Source organism: Triturus cristatus, chromosome 2_2 (assembly GCF_964204655.1).
Source record: "Triturus cristatus chromosome 2_2, aTriCri1.1, whole genome shotgun sequence".
Lineage (NCBI taxonomy): Eukaryota > Metazoa > Chordata > Amphibia > Caudata > Salamandridae > Triturus > Triturus cristatus.
In genome coordinates this window covers 196,542,710-196,559,847 of record NC_140582.1, presented here as the reverse complement: position 1 = coordinate 196,559,847, position 17,138 = coordinate 196,542,710, and the positions used below count along the sequence as shown (strand labels likewise).

At 44.1% G+C, this 17,138-nt stretch overlaps 1 protein-coding gene across 1 annotated transcript in view; it reads left to right on the top strand.

Annotated features, from left to right (window-relative positions):
• The window catches only part of STPG2 (sperm tail PG-rich repeat containing 2), a 2,141,360-nt gene that overhangs the window by 52,983 nt on the left and 2,071,239 nt on the right, over nt 1-17,138 (top strand). The window contains exon 2 of the mRNA XM_085641159.1: nt 4,370-4,476. Within this exon, the coding sequence (XP_085497285.1) occupies nt 4,370-4,476 (107 nt within the window). The remainder of the gene's footprint in view (nt 1-4,369; nt 4,477-17,138) is intronic.

Below are 17,138 nucleotides of genomic sequence, written 5' to 3'. Positions count from 1 at the left end.
GGCAGTGTCGTGCACAGTCCTTTCCCATTGCGGGCGGGTCTGCAGCCAGCAGATCCCCCCTTCTGAAAAGGAATTCAGATTCTTTGCAGGCTGTTATATGAGGAGAGAAACCCTATGATCATTGTAGTGGAAGTGAAGGATGAGTCGATGAGCAACTATAAGGTTTGTAGCACTAGAGCAGTTAAGGGGGAGTTCAGCCGGCCTATGGGAGGCCTAGCCGTAATGCTAGGTGTAAAATATGAAATTGAGGGGTGTATCTTGTTTCAGGAATTTACAAATGTTTTGACAATCTACATTTTTGGATTGTCATTGGAAAAGCAGGGTGAAAGGGGGTGAAAAGGCTGACCAGACTTAATATTAATTAACTCATATTTTCATCCGAATAAAAGTTTGGAGAATAAATTTAAGGAGCTGGCAGCTCTGATGGATATGATAAGCTCAAGTTTCCCAAAGATATCAATTCTGTTGATTGGCGATTTTTAATGCTAACATTCCCCATAACCCAGCGAGGGACGAGTTCCACAGGGAGAAAAAAAATGCTCTGGGCATCCTGTGTCAGCTTCTGGAGCGCCATTGGGGGATGTGAGAGGGAGGCAACTGTGTTTGCTGTTTGATAGTTTGAACCTGACTACTGTTAATGTTAGATGCATAGGGGACCTGCCTGCTCAACATATCTTTGATAATGGAAGGGTGTCTGCCTTGATAGACTGTAATGATCTCCACAGAAGGTTTTAGTATAGTTAAGGATCTAGTAGTAGGTGATCTAGCAGGTAGTGATCACAAGCCCCTAATCCTTACACAGCATAGGGATGCACATTTAAGAGATCTTTGGCAAATTAATGCACTAATTCACTACTTGAATGAGCGTAGATTGGTATGGACTGGTAAATTAAAACTGTATGCTCAAAATAGAATGAAGGGGGTACTGAAAGATCAGTCTACTTTGCCGTCTCAGCTCATTGTGCAGGAGTATGAGAATCTAACTGCCTCCATAAGCAATATGGCAATAGCAGGTTAAAGTGTGGTCGGGCAGGAAGGTCACATCTGGCTTGGCCAAAACACAGGCCAAGGCTGCCCTAAAAAAGAACATAAGGTAGGTCTATAAAAGAGATGGTGTTAATAAGGAATATCTAATTAAATGTAATAGGAAAAGCTATAGGAAAGTGCTTAGAAGAATAGCTTAGGAAGACAGGTAAATCTATATGGACTAATTATGGCAATTGTCTTCCTGAGATCGGAAACTACCAAGGGCTTTTGGAATGTAGTGATTGAGTGCTAGGAGCGACCAAAAATATTGTAGCAGTGCCGGTCCCAGAGAAAACGTGGGTGAGTTAAATATCAGAGCTGGTCAAACTTAAAGAGGTAGATGATGGAGGAGTGGGTAGTATGCAGGTTGGAGCCGGGGTTGTTGGAGAGCCACTTGACTCCGTCAGTAGGGTGTGTTCAATCCATCATAGAAGGCCTAAAAATGCTAGAGCCCAGGGTCCTGATGGTCTTTCCTCTAACATAATTAAACTCAACCCAAGTCTGTGGGCTCAAGTCCTGGCACCGGTATTTGGAGCAATAATAAGCAGTCAGGAGATTCCGAGAGCCTGAAAAGGTAGTATTAGGGTCCCGATGTATAAAGAGGAGAAGAGGGACCTCCTGTCTAGTTACCATATGATTACATTACTGGATATCCCCAATAAACTACATGCAAAATATTTCCTGGGGCTATTAGAAGAAGCGAGACTAGCATTCTACCTATGGTTCAGATGGCTTTTCGTAAAGGCTAACGGATGGCTGTCTAATATTAAATCTTTTAGCTGAAAAATATGCCTTTAAAAAGAAACAACCTCTGTATGTGTCATACATCGATTTATCAACAGTGTTTGACACTATAAATGGGCCCCTACTTTGGGATAGGATGGGGAAATGGGGGTGCCTTCAGGTTTATTAAAGCTGATTGTCCAACTACATAAAGGCTCATGGACCAGGGTTGAATTAGGGGGTAATGGGGCACTGTCTAGAAAAACTGATTGAGGAAGGGGTGTATGATGGCCCTGCTCCTGTTCACTATATATATTGTGGATGCCCTGATTGGATTAAACCTGGCTCGATCATTTCTACCAAAATTAAGTCCAGCAATCTGAAAATACATACGGCTAAAATGAAAGTAATGGTCTTCTTGAAAGGAAGGGTACAGAAGAAAAGTTTTAAGTGTTGGCTAAGTGGTGTACCAGTAGAGGTGGTAAAGGAAAACAGCTATCTTGGTCTTTACTTTAGATATAACCTCAACTTTATGCCTCATATTGATCTCCAGGAGGCACGACATAAGGGTATTGCAGGGGCTTTGTATAGGATGGACTTAGCATTGGGCCACAAGTCCATTGAAGTGCTAAGAGAGACATATAATGCCAAAATTGTTAGTCTACTGTTGTATGGATGTGAGGTGCTGCCTGTAAAATATTTGAGGATGGTGAAGACTATAGAACTGAATGTCTGGGAAAAATGACTTGGCCTACCCAGAGGATCCGTAAATACCACCCTGAGGTTAGAATTGGGCCTTACTAGTGTACTATTTAAGTACAAACAGCAGCTCCTTAATTATTGGTTTAGCCTCCTTAGAGCTGATGAAGGCTCCTTAAGGCAAATAGTAAAATCTTGTCTGCAGGAGCAATATGCTGGTCAATGGGCTGCTAATCTCCTTGATATTAATGTCTCCCTGGATGCTCCGCTAGGGTTAGAATGTCAAGGATTGTCTGTAGTACAGAAGATATAAACATTAAAGCTCTTAGCAAGAGAGGGCTCCAGGAGGAGTGATATAGAAGAAGTGTGTAAGAGAGATAGCTTGTATCATCTAAAGAAGTCAAGTTAAGGGGGGCATATTCAGCCATACCTATGGGATATAAAAAGTGCCTACATAAGGAGGTGGTCCTTAAAGGTTAGGCTGGGGCAAGTCCCAGCCTTTATTAGATGAAAGTTGGTTAGTAAGGCAGGGGCAGAAAGGGTTAAGTGTCCCTTTTACCAAAATGTATCATTAACCTTTCTGCATTTACTTATAGTCTGTACATTTTAATAATAGTAGAAGAAAATTGCTATTACTGGCTTTTAGAATGTTACAGGTTCGCCGTACAAGTGATCTAATGACAGTAATCTTAAGGTGCGATAATATATCATTGTGCTAAGCGGGAGGTAAATTCCTGCCTGTTGTTTTACGATCGGTCAACAGAGCGGAGCGGTCCACTACATTAGAGATATGGAATGGGAACATTGAGGCCTCCTAGTTATAATTGCATTTTTGCACAATCATAATTGTATGCTGTATTGCCACGATTACAAAAGGAATGGTATTTTGTACATTATCAATGCCTATCTCGCCTAATCGCACTCCGTATAAATATAATTGTATTTTGCACTACTGCCGCTCTATTTTGCATAGTCGGAATTGCATTTTGCACAATGATAATGTTTACCTTGTTTAAATATATGATTAATAACATATTTTTGTGATAATGGGATTACAGTACAGTGTTCCAGCTTGAATTGGAAGCTTGATAGATTTTAGTGTTCTCTGTTTTAATGATAATTTAAACCTGTTGGAATATTTGACCTACCGCACTTTTTATTTTTTAAACATACTTTATTAATTTTCTGGTCATATTTAATACAGTGCGCAGTTATTTAATGCCATAGCATGATTTTGACATTTCGGAAACCTCTGTATATGTAATTGCCATATAACATCCGATTTGGTAAGCATCCAAATCTTCTAGTTCTTTGTTTGTCATGAATTCTCTCCACTCTAAAAATATTACAAGTATCTAGATTAACCTTTAGGATATGTGGAGTTCATTGAAAACAGTGTATTTCAGCATACAGTCCATTTCCCGGCTGATCGTGTAGACCAGTTCTAACACCCAACATAGTCCCCCCCTCCCCATCGAACTCCATAGCAGGTGTAATTATCACAATAGCAGTCCACATCACCGAGGATCTTAATTACTAGTATTGTCACATTAGTTGTATAATACTTCTAGTGTAGCATTCTTGGTGCATCCTGAGTATTGATCTACCGCACTTTATCAAAACAAATTATATATATTAGCCAGATAGAAGGTAAAACCTAGCATTTTTGGATCTTAAGTTATCGATTAATGGTGGGGGGAGTGCTTGTAGTAACAGTTTCTTTTTGAGTAAAATGTATGTTTTTAGGAAGAGTGGGGTTCTTTTTTAGGCAGTATGCTGCATTCTTTACCTTATGATGTGTATGTATATGAAATGTTTGTAATGCCTTATTGGCATGACATGGAACTGTTGATAAAAGCAATCAATTGTCCATACATTGTGGTATATTTTATGTTGTTCAGTTATGTTTTTCTTTTCCTAGGTGGCTACGCCCCTTTCCTTTCGCTGACAAACCGAGATTTTGCATTTGATGCCCAGCAGCTAGTGGTCGCCCCAGGGCCAGGCCAATATGATGTTCCTCCTATACAGGTAACAGAAAAGGGCTTGGGAAGCATTTGTCAGAATCATTTGTGAATAGGTAAATCTCAAGATTCTTTGAAAAGATTTGAAAAGGACAGTATTCCTGCTGAGAAACCAACTCTAATTAGTGCAAGATAATCTGGGGCTGTTTTATGAATGGGGTGCCCTGCCATTGGCACACCTTTAAATGGGTGGGCTGGGTGCAGACCTGCCCAATGTGCCCTGTTAAAGTTAATGTGCTGACCCTAGGACAGCAGCGAACTTGCTCCTGGCATGTGGAAGCACATTAGTGAATGGCAGATCAAGTGTTTAAAGCAGCCGGTCTGTTTTTCATTTTGCAGGAGGCAATGCAGTGGAACCAGGTCCCAGATGCGTGGGGTCCCAGACTGCCCTGCCTAACTGCACTTATTCATAGTGCATCCCGGTGCCTCCTCACTTATTTTTATGCCTGTTTGCCTGGAGCCATGCTAGATATTAAGGGCCAAATTTATCAATGTTTTGCACTGCCATTGCACCACGCAAGGTGAAGCAAAACCTAGATTTAGATTTACCAAGCCATGTAAGGCTACCCAGCGTGACTTGTTGAATCTGGTGTATCTCAAGGCAGCGTAAGCTGCTGCCTTGCATTACACTGCATGGCGGCGGCGTTATGTGGGTGGAGTGTGGGTGTTCCCATGCATCCACCCATGTATTCTGATGCATTCCTAGATTTACCAACACTGGTAGACCTGGGAATGCGTCAGAATTTTTTGCTTTCCCACCAGAAGCGCAACAAGAAGAAATATCTTTATTTCACTTTGTTCTTTCTTCTCTTTTTGTGTGCTGCGTTATGCAGCACCCTTAGAAAACGGAAAATGCCTCAGATAACTATTTTTGTACAGGAAGGTACCACTTCCTGCACAAAAAGAATCCTGCCTACAACACAGGCACCCTTGCACCACGGTGCAAAAGTGCCTGTTTTGGCGCAATAAATCAGCATTTGTAAAGCACAACACTGTCACCCTTAAAAGGTATATGGGTGCTGTGTCTCCGTCAAAGAACCAGGTCTCGATTCTCTTTCTGAAGTCTTCCATTGAGGAGGCCGTACATAGCTGGAGGGGAAGGTCGTTCCAAGTCTTGGCAGTGATGTAGGTGAAGGAGCAGCCACCGTTGCGACTGCAACAGATGCAGGTTGTTTATGAGAGGAGCACAGGTGTCTAGAGCGATGGTGGAAGCTCAGTTGGTGGTTGATGTAGGCAGGTCCTAGGGTGTGGAGGGCTTTGTAGGCGTGCATGAGGATATTGAACTGGCATCTCTTCTGGATGGGGAGCCAGTGGAGGTCTCTCAGGTGAAGGGCAATGTGGGTATGTTTGGGGAGTTCCAGGATGAGCCTTGCTGCAACGTTCTGGATGGTCTGGAGTCTTCTGAGGGGCTGGGTGGAGATGCCAGCATTGAGGGTGTTGCCGTACTTGAGGCAGCTGGTGAAAAGGGCCTGCATGACAGTCTTTCTAGTGTTGGTTGGAATCCATCTGAAGATTCTGCGGAGTGTGTGGAAAAAGGAGGAGGCGACTGCACTGACTTGTCATTTCATGGGCAGTCGGCTGTCGAGGATGATGCGAGAATGCGTGCATGGTCGGTGGGTGTGGGTGTAGGTCTGAGTTCTGCAGGCCACCAGAATTTCTGAAGATCAGATTTTCCATGTTTTGGGAGTAGAGCTGGAGGCATTTGTCACTCATCCTTATGCCTGTTGGTCATGGCATTGCAGGAGTTACTTTTGGCATTGGAGGGGTCCTCTGTGAGCGAGAGGATCAGTTGAGTGTCGTCTGCGTAGGAGATTATGGTGAGTCAGTGGGATCTGATGACAAGGCAGCACATTGTGTGCCAGAGCAAGTAGAGGACAAGCATGCACAATGTAACGTTAAATATGGCACATTACTGCCCTCTCCCTTCCACTCATCGCAGTGCAGCAAGATATCTTGATGCATTGCGTGAAACCTTGATAAATCGACCCTCGAGCCTTCCATTTGTGCGTTGGTGGTGGGTCTGGTACTCACGGTAGAACTTGCAGCATCCCAGTCAGCAGTGACAGGCTTTCAGAAACCGCATCTGGGAAACTAAAATGGCTTCTGCTTGACATAAGCTTAGATTTTTTTAACTGAAGGGCTCCAGCATGAGTCATTCAATTGTAAATTAGCTTTATCTCAAGCCATTGGAGCGTATGGGATGAGGAGAATGGGCTGTTTGTCCTGCACATGTGCACAGTGTAGAGCACTGCCTGCCCCTGCTGCATGTGCATCTTTATTAAGCAGCAGGAGTGCCTCCAGATGGGAGAGAATCAGTCTGTATAATTTTTATGGATACTTATAACTGCAGGGTCTTCATCTTGTGAATTTCCATAGGCACCAGACTGGATCCGTAAAACTCGGGGGCAGTGCTCTTTTGTGCTGGTAGTTGATGTTGGGACTCTCCGGCAGTGATGAATGGAGCCACATATAAAACTCACACATGCCCATTGATTTCAGTTTTATTTCTTGCTGCAGAGATCTGAAGCTCCGCTCCTTCCGTTTTCACTCTGCAAAGAGATTTAATTTCTAAAACATTTCCATTGTGCAAGGAATGTCGCTATAGCAATAGTAATTAAGGGCCCAATTTAAAGTTTGGAGGTTTGGAGTAAATTACTCCAATGCTCTTGTCGGTGAACAACCTTTACAACAAAACTATTACAACGCACTACACTTACAACGAAATGTTTACAACGCAACATCCACTACAACGCATTCCATTACATAGCATGACACTACAACGCATGTTTAAAAACTACCTTTACAACGCATTCCATTACATCGCATACTACCTTTACAACGCATACCATTACAACGCAATCCAACACTTACCCTACTGTTGCACCCCCTGGAGTTAGAATAGTAATTTTTACCCCTATACTATGCGTTGTAATGGTATGCGTTGTAAAGGTAGTATGCGATGTAATGGAATGCGTTGTAAAGGTAGTTTTTAAACATGCGTTGTAGTGTCATGCTATGTAATGGAATGCTTGTAGTGGATGTTGCGTTGTAAAAAATGCGTTGTAAGTGCATGCGTTGTAAAAGTGTGCGTTGTAACGACATACATCCCTCTTGTCAAGGGTCCTGACGACCAAATTCTGAAATGTCAGTCGGGCCTACAGACATTTCAAGCATTGACAGAAACTGCCGTCAAGGCTGTTCCTGCCAAAGTATTGTAACTTTTCTGGCTCAAATATGACTTAGCAGTCTTGCAAAGTTGCAATTTTTAAAAATTATTTTCAAAAACAAAACCCCAAAGAAGGATTTTATTTTTGAAAATAAAATAAAAACCAATGTTTCTCCTATGGCAATGGGGGGAATTTTGCAGTGAAACGGGGAAGAAATCTGACCTGTATGTCCGCCCATCTAAATCAGGTGGGAGGACATACAGGTCAGCCCTGACAACCTTTAACCCTTTGGGCCGTTGGAGGGGTGTAACCATGAGACAAGTAGTTTTCACCATCGTTACAACAAATTTCTGGCCATTTAAATTGGGTGGGTGGATCATAATGTTAGCGGAAAGGGTAGTCCTTTCTACCAACATATAAATTAGGCCCCAAGTCCTGTAGGCACTGTCGCAAACAGATGTCTGTGATAGATTCTCATGAGTGGTGCCTCTGGTGCTTGCGATTGTTGCACAACTTCAAGCCCTGGGATGACTGTGCCCAGATAAGCCCTAAAGCCATCTGAGAATGTGAGGTGAAGCTTGGCAAAACAGCAGAAAGCTCTGTGATGGTTCCACTTCAGGTTGAAATCTAAGGCAAAGTTGTGCTCCCACTCTTGCTTTCTGCTTCAGCGGCAGAACTTCCTTGCTGTAAAAGTTCTGGGTAAGCAGAGGAAAAAGCATAAGAAGTCCAAATGGGACTCGCCCCCTTCCCACCACGATCGTTCTCCAGAGAATACACAAGGCATCATTGTGTGTTCCCCAGAGAATACCTAAGGCATCATTGTGTCTCCAGGTCTTGCTCACATTCCTCTCATTAGCTGATTCCATCCCTAGTCCAGAGGCTCCCGGAGTTTCCAGGTCCACTGGTGATGCTGCAGCATGTCAAAGCGTTTCAAGAGTCCATACTGCAAGCTTTGGCAGTTTTTTAGCCTCCCTCTGGTGTGTCTTTGGTCCCCAAGGATCTGGATGGACTCCCAGATGGGTTAGCCCTGGGAGGTTTTCCATCTACGCTATCTTGGCCCCTTGAACCTATTTCAGGCTGCTTCTGGTGTCAAGACTGCTGCCGAAATCCACGGCACTCTCTCCAGTGTTGATGCTGGCATCTATTTCACCTGCGCTAGAAGGAGACCCGCAACCCATCATGGTGTCTGACTCTGAGCCGGCAATATCTAGATGTTGACCAAGCCCACATCAAGATTTTGATGTGCTGCAGCCTCTACATAATAAATCTGAGTCAGACACTAAACCGCTACCATGTATCCATGCATTGACATTGCATAACCTTTTTGCCTCTGACTCTGACCTGAGCCAGCCTTATGGAGATGATAATGGTGGAGATTGGGAAGAGTTTCCCTCATCTTATAATGACAATTGGTACATGGGCCTGCAGGTTGCCAATGGGCTGGATACCTCACCTGATACTGGGTTGCTTCCTATCACAGGCCAGCAACAGAGCAAAGCACTTCTTGTCCTACAGTAATCAGGAGGGCTGTTGAGGTCCTTGACCTCCACCTACACATAATGGAAGAAAATACAAATGTATTGACTAAGGTCCTACAGCCTGGCCATCCACCGACTGAACCTCTTTTGCCCTTCAATGAAGTCCTTACTGACACACTGCTAGACACTTGGGATAAACCATGTTCTATACCAACAGTCAACTGATAGATCACCCACTGCCGTAGACCCACTTCAGGAGAACCAGCCTTTTTAACACACCAATTGATGCCCTAAAAAATGTTGGTGGTACATGCATCCACCCTGTGATTGAACCCCAAAGCCTTTCAACCACTCCCCACTGGTAGGGAGTCAAAAAGGGTAGATCTAATTGGCAAGAATATGTTCTCCTCAGCCAGCCTCACTCTGAGGACGGTGAACTCAAGCCGTTTACTCGGTTGTGACACCCACGCACTATGGGACATGGTGGTTGAGATTTTACCTGTGGTTCCTAAAGACTTACGGGCTTCCTTAACCCAAACCATTCAAGATGGTTGGTATGCAGCGAAAGTTGTTATTCCTTTGAACCTGAACACTTCGAATTGTCTAGGTAAAGCTATGGGAACCAGCATGGCATTTCGGTGCCTTACCTTGAGGAGGCTCACTGGCTTCTCCAGAGATAAAGAGGTGTCTTTGATGGATGTGCCTTTTGATGGCTCCCTCCTGTTTGGTGAAAAAGTGCTTGTCTCAATCTCTACTGCTTCAGCTACAACCTTCAAGTCCTTTTAGTGCACCCTAACCGGCGGACAGCTATCTGGTAGGAGGCAGGATCAACCACTTCATGCAGGGGTAACAACACATGACATTCGACAAAGATCCTGCAAATTGCTCTATGGGGCTTAGCCAGGCCATTACTTTTTGACTCATTTCACCAGTCATCAGACAACTTCTCGCGGGACCATATAGCCATATGCCAAGAAGTACAGACTCTTATGTCTAAACGAGCCATCGAGAGGATACCGGCCTCGTAAGTAGGGGCAGGGTGCTATTCATGATACTTCTTTGTGCTCTAGAATGACAAAGGCCTTTGTCCTATCCTAGATCTGCACCCTCTCAACACCTTCCTGCGCAAGGACACTTTCGAAATGCTCCTGGCCCAGGTTCACTTTGTCCTGGATCTCAAAGACAAGATGGTGACGTTGGACATGCAGGATGTGTGTTTTCACTTCCTCTTCCTGCAGGTCCACAAACACTACCTGCTTTTCAAGGTTGGCCACAAATACTTTCAGTTTGCTGTGCTCCCTTTCAGCCTCACCATTGCTCCACGGGTGTTCAGAAAGGTGATGGGGGTGGTTGCTGCTTATCTTCGGCGTTCAGGGATACCAGTCTACGTCTACCTCGATGATTTTTATGTTATATTAATTTTGTAAGGTGCACAGCTACTCAAAAAGGGTTTCCCAGCGCCAGCCTGAAGGAACGAAGAATCAGAATTACTGGTTGAACAGCCACGTCTTTAAGCATTTACGGAAATTCATATATAATGTTTAATTCCTGAGCGATACGGCGAGAGAATTGCATAAGGTTGGACCGAGACAGGCAAATGAACGACCACCCATCCGTGAGAGTTTGAACCTGGGAACCAAGAATTTCCCCTGAGTAGCAGAGCGTAACAAACGTGGAGGTTGGTAAGGACGGACCAAATCTTGCAAATATTGTGGGGCAGTACACCCGACTTGATCTTAAACATGTAGCTCAAGGCTTTAAATTTAACGCGATTAGCGACCTTGAGCCAATGAAGATCTTGCAAGGAGCCAGAGATAGAGGCAGTTCTGGGGATCTGACAAAGTAATCTGGCAGCAGAATTCTGCACCACCTGTAGTTTCCGTATCACTTCCTTGTTGGTTCCCAGATAAAGGATATTACTGTAGTCCAGTCTTGAGGTCACAAGCACTTGGATCACGGTCCTTTGAGTGGAGCAGGGAAGCATCCAGATGATTTTTTTCAACCATTTCAGAATGGTAAAGCAGGTGGCTGCCACCTTCACTGCTTGATGTCGCATTGATAATTGGTCATCAATAATGAATCCCAAATTGCGGACTTGGTTGGTAGGCTGGGGTAGGACACCCATTTTGTCAGGCCAATGCTGGGGGCCCCAAAGGTCTTTATTTTAGCCCAAAATCAGGACCTCAGTCTTCTTGCCGTTAAGTTTAAGTAAATTAGCTTGCATCCAAGATGCAATTTTCCTTAAACTGCTCTGAAGAACTGATGGACCGAACCTCCTCTCGGCAGAAAGGGAGAAAATGATTTGGGTGTCGTCCGCATAAGAAAAAAGGGACAGCCCGGCCTCCTCAGCAATTGTCACCAAAGGTCTGATATAAACATTAAATAGTAGCGGGCTAAGAATGGAGCCCTGGGGTACCCCATAAGGAGAAGAGTACGTTTTGGAGGTGGCCTTAGAAGAGAAGACTTGAAAAGTCCGATTGGAGAGAAAAGATATAAGCCAGTCAAGAGCTGGACCAGAAATGCCAAGGGACTGTAGGGATTTGATCAACACGGTGTGAGACACCGTGTCGAACGTGGCGCTCAGATCTAATAATATGAGGGCCACCATTTCCCACAGTCCAGACGATGTCGCAGCATTTCTGTGACTCCAAGAAGAGAAAAACTGGCTCTAAAACCGGATTGGGAGGGGTGTAAAAATTTGAGGATTCAACAAACTTGGTTAATTGTAAGTTTATGTGCTTTTCCAAAATTTTGGAATAGATCGGAAGCAAAGAAATTGGTCTGAAGTTGGATGACTGAGCAGGATCCGCATTAGCCTTCTTCATGAGCGGGAGCACCATAGCGTGTTTCCACTCTGGCGGGACAATAGCTTCCTGTATGGAAGCATTAAGTAGCTCCATGATTAGCATAAGAGATGATAACTCAAGCTGCTATAGCCAAGTGGTAGGTAAAAGGTCACAGGGAGAGCCTGATTTAATGCTACCTAGAAATTTCTTCCAAAAATTAATGTCTAGGAGTGACCAAGATTCCAGCTTGTTAGAGGGTTCAGCCGTACAAGTAATCCCAGTGGTAGAGGTTAACTGAGTAGATTAAACTGACAGAGTGTTGCCTAATGTAGAGTAAATTTGCTTCACTTCGTTCAGGAAAAATTAGCAAGATTGTCACATTGCAGCTCATCTATGATCGGGGCGTGGGCTGAGTATCTGAGTCGGACATCTTTTTGACCATTGTGGACAAGGAGCGGGAACAGTGCTGTGCATTAGAAATAGTAGATGACACAAAATCTGCGCGAGCTGATTTACAAAGGACTTGGATTGGCTGTTGAAGGCAGGATCACCAGAGATAGTCCTTAACCACCTCTAGTCAATGACGACCCTTTTAACATCACTGGGGTTCCCAATCAACCTGCCGCGGTCATACCTGACTCCTTTGTGAGGTCACCATCATCTGATCCATCCTAGATATGGTGTGGTAAGCCTTCCCTCTGGATCAACAAGTCCAGACCATTCTGGCTATGATCCATGTGTTTCAGACTTTGTACACGTTCTCAGTGAGAATGGCTGTAAGACTTCTTGGCCTACTAGCTTCTTGCAATCTACTCGCCAACCATGCCAGTTGGCACATATGAGCTTTGCAGTGGAAAGTGAAGTCTCAGTGGACCCTGCACCAAGGGAACATGTCAGATTCCATCCAGAAGAGACTGCAAAATACCTGCATTGGGGGCAGCTGGAACCCAATTGGACACACCGAAGACCCCTCTCCTTGTCTACCCAGAGTTGACAACCATGATGAATGCATCACTACTGGTTTGGGGGGGTCATCTGGGAGAGGTGGAGTTATTTGCTGGAGTTGTGAGAAATTTGTTTGGTGTTGAATGTCTTTCTGTCTTCTTTCAAGCGACAGCTGGTGCTCACAGACATTACCATCATACTACATTAAGCAGGGCAGTGATGGGCCTGAGGGCCTAGGCGAAGAGGCTCTAAGCCTCAGGAGCTTGGTGCATTGTGTGGCAGAATCTTTAAACACCAGAGCAGACAAACTCGGCTGGTGGCACACAGTGGATCTTGAATGGCAGTTACACCCTGAGGTAGCACAGGGGATCTTCCGACAATGTGGAGAAGCTTGGCTTGATCTCTGTACCACTGCCAAGAATGTGCAATGTCTTCACTTTTGTGCTCTGGAGCTTCCAAGAAGAATCTCTCTCTCTGACCTCTCTCTCTCTGAGTGGAGCACAGGTACTCATGTGTGCATTTCTGACACTACCTGTCCTACTGCGAGTTCTTAAGAACAACCAAGCCCAAATCATTCGGGTGGCTCTTGATGAGGCCCGGAGAGTGTGGTACTTTGAACTTCTGGGCTTTGAGCATCCATCCTCCAATTAGGCTGCCACTTTGGGAAGATCTGCTGGTGCGGCACCAAGGCAGGGCCCTACACCCAAGCCTGTGAAATCTGCACCTTCAGGAATGGAGATTGAGTGGGGACAGTTGACCCCCTTTAATTTTTTTCCTGAGATAATTTTGTCAGCCATGCATCCTTCAACAAAATCTGTGTATGTAAGCCACTGGAACAAATTTGTGGCTTGGCAAAGTACCTGCCAGTTAGCTGAGTTTCAGGCAAAACTGTTGGATGTGTTGTGGTTTGCTTTATTTTTGGTTCTGCAAGGACTTGCTCTGGGCATTGTTAAAGGATACAGCGGTGGCTGGAATGGATCAGAGATATGGGGTGGGAGTGGGGGATGATGCGGGAGGTAGGGGGAAGGACGTGGTAGGGGGAGGATGCAGGGGAAGGGGGGAAGCGGCTATAAAAAATAAAAATAAAATAAAAACGTACCTTTTCACCCCTTCCTCGCTGTGTCTCTCCTCTGTAGTCCTTCCCTCATTCGGCCACATGAAGCACACCCAGTCAGCCAATCACAACGCTGCCTTAGCAGCATTGTGATTGGTCTGAGCGCTGTATTTCAGTACTCAGACTCAGGCCTGGGCATGTTCTCTGCGTAGGCTGTGATGCAGCCTGCAAAGAGAACATGCGAAGTGCGCAAGACTGTTTTGGGCGCTCTACAAACGGTCTTCCAGGTTGCAATAACATGGACATGCCATAGGAGTGACCTTGAGGCCCTTTCAGATCAACCTCCCTATACTGCCTGTTTTCCAAACAAACTGGTGTTCAGGACTTGAGCTGCATTCCTAGAGAGGGTGGTAATGCCTTTTCATGTTGGACAATCCATGCCCCCCTCAACATTCTTTGATGTTTGATCGGGATTGTGATCACTTTCACTTTTGCGGCCGCAGGGCCGCATTGCATAGCCAATAGGTCTCGCTTTTGGGACCTTATAAGTATTTAGTTATGCAACTGTTGCATGGCTAAACACTTATAAGGTCCCAAAGGCGAGAACTATTGGTTATGCCAATGCTTGCTTAACTTTCTCCTTTCAACCCCCTATCCCATCAGCTCTCAGCCTGACTTGAGAGCTGGCAGCAGTACTGCGCTCAAGATTTGGAAAATGCCTTTAATGCAAGAGAAGCCTCCCACCAAGGAGGCAGCCCCCGCCCTCCCCTTCTTTGAAGATGGCTCGTATGCTGCACTGTCAACAGACAGCAGAGCTGACAGCAGAGTGTGTACAGAGGGCCCATGGGGTTGGTTCGCCTCTCCCTCTCACTGTCTGTTTGCTTGTGACTCTCTAATGTCTGAAGTTCTCGAGGTTAATAGGAGAATGTGGACACATGGGACACTGTGTGACTCCTCTCTCCTCAGTGCTGTTAGCAGTCTGTGTGCACATGCTGTGGACGTCAAACCTTAAGGGATGGGTGAGTACCGCATTTTGAAAAGGAAGGAAGGGTTTATGCTACACTCATCAGCCTGCAGAGTCCTCAACACAGGGTCTCAAGTATGTGGGATTACACCTGAACATGTACTAATCTGCAACATTAACTGAATTTGTGTTCCGGTACCCAAGGTTTTGAAATGTTGATTAAAAACAAAACCACGAGTACAAAAATTCAAAGCCAAAACTAACTGAGGGCCTGATTCACCACGGTGAACTTACACTTGTGTGTAACTTTACTATTGTTGCTGTTCACAAAGGGATTTACGAGTGGTATCTTTAAGATTGCAGAGTCTCTGCACATAAAAAGATCTATCTTTTTATGTGCAAAGACTCCGCAGCCGCAAAGATACTTTTCGTAAATACCTTTAGAATAGGAAACAATCGTAATTTACACAGAAGTTTACGTTTAGCTTCGTGAATAAGGCCGACAGTATCTCAGTAGTTTTTATGTTCAACTTCTTGCAATATGACATCTTCAAAAGTGTCATACGGAGGTATGTGAAGAGGTGTGGCGCAGCGGCCAGGGCGACTGATGCTGGAATCTGGGGATCACGGTTCGATCCCCGGCGCCTGCGGCAGACTAGCCCAGCACCATGTGGCTCTGGGCAATAGCTCACTTCATCTTCCTAACGACCTCCAGCGCCGGGATCCCTTCGTTTAGCTGTTCGCCCTTTACAAAGCCTGGATTTACATTTTACCTTTATGCAAATATTACACACAAGAACCTGCTACACACAGAAATGTCACACATACACACTCTGAAAACGTGGCAGCTATGCCATGGAATGTGTTGCGCATAGTGTTTCACTGCTTTTTTACTCTAAGATGACCTACACCTTTCTTCTAAATGTTACATATATGTTGGAACTTTTAAACAATGGAACCCTATATACAATACCATTGCTGGACGGCTACTTGCTGCTATGTTTTGTATTGCAAACATAGACCTGCCTAGTTTAGGTGGCAGCATGTTTTCTTTTTCCTACATTTATTTTTTAATTTATATTTTATATACTTGTTGATCTCGGTCGTCTGTTTTGTTGCGCATGGGTAAGTGAGTGAATCCAAGAGTGGGTCAGTGAGTGGATGAATGAATGCATGAGTGGTAGGATGAGTGACAGAGTGCGTGCATATTGACTTATGTAATGCCTAACTTCATTAGTGACTGAAGAGGCAGTTTCAGTAAAATGGTTTTGCCAGTGCTTGTTCCTAACAGCTGCTGGTCTGTCTCCAGCAACTGTATCCTTCTCGTGAAAGCAGCATTAGTCCCCTCACATTTGTAACCATGTGTGATTCTCTACAGAATATGATCTTATCAAAGTTTTATTTAGCGCAATAAAGTATTGATGATCTAAATCGAGTAAACAGTTAAACATAGGAATGCATCCAGGAAATTATATTTTGAATCTCCATTTCATCTCATGCCCAACGAATTTCCAATAACAGTAACGGTCATAAACAAGAGATGTGGCCTAGTAAATGTTGCTCCAGAAAAATTACCACACAAATCTTTAGCTTTCTATAAAAAAATAATGACCCCAATTGTTTTTTGCCATCTTTATAAGCAGAAAAAAATAAAACACATTAACTTCAGTCGCTGATTTACTCTAATATATAATAAAAAACAATTTATATAACTACGTTAAAATTGGGAAACTGCTAGCACAGCAATTCAATTGAAAAGCAGTCGCTTTTGTCTTCTTTTAGCTTCCTTTTTGCGTATGCTCTTCGGCCTCATGCTTCCCTGACAAAATGTTCGTTCTTTAGGAATGTTTATACGATGCACACACTACAAAGTTATGAGTACGTATGCACTCCCAATAAGGGAGACAAACTAATTTGCCCAGGATCACACTATTTGCTTAGCTGGTGATGCATAGATTCAAATGCCAGTTACTGGTTGATAAAGTTTTCAACTGGTTGCATGTTAGAATATTGAATAGAAAAAGATGGTCCTGCCATAATAGTGTAGCCAGCAACTTGGCCACCATAGTATTACGGATAGTATAGATTTCCTATTATTAACTCTACATTAAATGTACCTTCAAGATATATATAATCAAGGTACATATACGTTGTTTCAAGCACAGTAAATCTATGCTTACCCAAACCTATTTTTCCTCATGATATTGTTGCATGCTGTATTTTTGCTACAGTATTTTGCAGATACATATTCAGGTAGAATACCCTTTCCACCAAC